Genomic DNA, 2,111 nt, shown 5'->3' with positions numbered 1-2,111 from the left:
AGGATGGGGATAGCGGAACCTGTTCTTGTAGAATTGGAGTAATTGATTAGCATTTGAGCCACTAGTCTCAGCTACACGACTTGTGTTCACAGGAATATTAGCGACAAAATTTTGCCAGTCTTCATTTTTTTTTTCATTTCTTGAATTTCTTCATCATCCTCAGGTAATTCTTTAACCTTAAAACAGCAAAGTTTCAAACAATTGTATAAGAAAGTATTATTTACTACAACTCTTCTTTTTAGTAACAAACTCATAAAAAACAAGTCTTTGTTGACTACGACTTACTTCTTCCAGTTGTTCATCATCTAGGCATAGTAGGTATAGTGGTCTACTTTCAGAAGTCTCATTATCTTGTAATTGAGACACAACTTGTCTGACAATGTCATTATAGATAATGGCATAATTTCGTGTTACATACTTTAATGACATTATTAGCAATGAGTGTTTTAATTGCCTTTTGTTGCGTAAATATACTTGTTCAAGGAAATAGACAAAAGGTTTTTGGAAATTCTTAGCTATTTCATTGTTTGTTATTATACTATATTTAAATAAATCTATATAAAATTCATGTAATCAAAATGCTGCTAACTTGATTAGATGATGTAATGAGAAAAATTCACAACATTTGTCTTTAGCAAATTGATACCTTTCACTACAAGCTGCTAAAAATTCAGTCAAATGGAGCAGTTTATTCTGTGCATATATCACCTAACAGTGTATAAATAATATATATATATATAACTGAGTGCTGTTTTATACTTCATCTTTCTGGCTGGATTCCTTTAAAAGATTTACTGCATTACTAATACCCTCAGAGCTCAGAACATCACTGAAGCAATCATGATAAGAATCCAGAAAAAGCTGAAAAATAAACTTTTGATGAATGAAAATAGAAGGCTCCGCTGTGTCTGGCTGTAAAATAATTTCAAAGCATAACAGCAAAACATATACTATTACTTTCATCAGAACTGTAATAGCTATAAAAAAATCCAAATATTCACTATTGTCACTGTGATAAGTGCTGGCCAGAGTGTACATACACTCAATATCATTATTGCTCATTCTCAGACAAAGCTCTCTGTTTTTCTCAAATACCTGCAAAAAGTTTAATGAAGAGTGGATGATGAAATACAATTACTTCAGCCAGCAAATGAGCAACTGCAGCAACTCCTGTCCTGACTTTTAATAACTGAGGGATACTGACAAATATCTTTGCTTTCACCTAATCATACATGTACATACATGAATATTACAATACAAAAATATATCACAACCATTTTATTTCCTCGGCATATTAATTGCAGAAACTTAAATGCCCGATTAAGAAGTTGGGGCTGATTTGTATTTGCGTGATAGACTCCTTGTGAGAATTTCAACACATATACCATGAGTGCTGAAAAAATACCTATTGATAAATACAATAAAGTGTAATAAAATACAAAGTTAACAAATCATTACCAGATGTATATGCTAGCATTTGAATGCGCCTTCGTGGTACTATATTCATGTTATCTTTTTTAACCATAGCACAACCATACCACTTTAAGTCCTCTAATGTACCTACATAAGCATGTAAACAATAAAAGTAATAGGTCACAAGTAATCTTACAAATATTTCCCAATCCTTGTATCAATACCAATAATGACTGATTAGCATCCGTAAAACTTCCCCTTTTAGTAAAATCTGTGACTGTACTATCCTCTTTAAAAATAAGATAAGAATTTTTTGCATCTTCAATTATTATGTGCTCTATCTACATAATGAGATGGATAATCATACAATTATGCATAGCTACAATGCTATAATGCTATTATATTAATCAGCTGGAATGAATGCTATTAAATGACAAATTTTTAAGGGAATTCTTTTTTAATTTGTAATTTTTACTGGAATCACTTAGTTATGCACAAAACTTGATTGGCTCTGAATTTTGCAAAATGAAGAAAATGAAGAATACTCTCTAAGCAATTTTTAGAGATGGATGGCAGCAACTGCCACTTTGATTAGTAAAAATTTAGCCCCTTAAAATTATATCATATTGGTTTGCCTTACATATTGCTGCCTAATAACATTTTGTTTATACTCACGTTATGCATGTCATTAAGTAATG

At 31.1% G+C, this 2,111-nt stretch overlaps 1 protein-coding gene across 2 annotated transcripts; it reads right to left on the bottom strand.

Annotated features, from left to right (window-relative positions):
- Positions 1-6: 6 nt before the first annotated feature.
- Positions 7-2,105, bottom strand: LOC109591718 (uncharacterized). 2 transcript variants are annotated; one of them, XM_020007383.1, is made up of 11 exons: positions 2,089-2,105; positions 1,610-1,754; positions 1,459-1,560; positions 1,275-1,405; positions 1,139-1,222; positions 958-1,095; positions 760-912; positions 590-708; positions 419-538; positions 286-373; positions 7-176 (listed from the first exon to the last, which is right to left on the bottom strand). In XM_020007383.1, exons 1-11 carry the CDS (start codon positions 2,095-2,097, stop codon positions 87-89), a joined length of 1,179 nt encoding a protein of 392 aa, XP_019862942.1. In that variant the 5' UTR covers positions 2,098-2,105; the 3' UTR covers positions 7-86. The 2 variants fall into 2 exon arrangements, with proteins under 2 accessions (XP_019862942.1, XP_019862943.1); XM_020007384.1 differs by having other exon boundaries at positions 1,610-1,750; positions 2,089-2,104.
- Between the last annotated feature and the right edge of the window lie 6 nt (positions 2,106-2,111).

This window comes from Amphimedon queenslandica, unplaced genomic scaffold, assembly GCF_000090795.2.
Source record: "Amphimedon queenslandica unplaced genomic scaffold, v1.1 AMPQUscaffold_7428_Cont20620, whole genome shotgun sequence".
NCBI lineage: Eukaryota > Metazoa > Porifera > Demospongiae > Haplosclerida > Niphatidae > Amphimedon > Amphimedon queenslandica.
The sequence above is the reverse complement of the archived record's forward strand: the minus strand, read 5'-3'. Positions and strand labels throughout refer to the sequence as shown.

Coding starts and splice junctions, on each gene's coding strand:
- LOC109591718 (XM_020007383.1), bottom strand. Junction 1,223..1,274: donor TATGCCGAGGAAATAAAATG/GTTGTGATATAT, acceptor ATGTATGATTAG/GTGAAAGCAAAGATATTTGT. Junction 539..589: donor TCATTACATCATCTAATCAA/GTTAGCAGCATT, acceptor ATTTAAATATAG/TATAATAACAAACAATGAAA.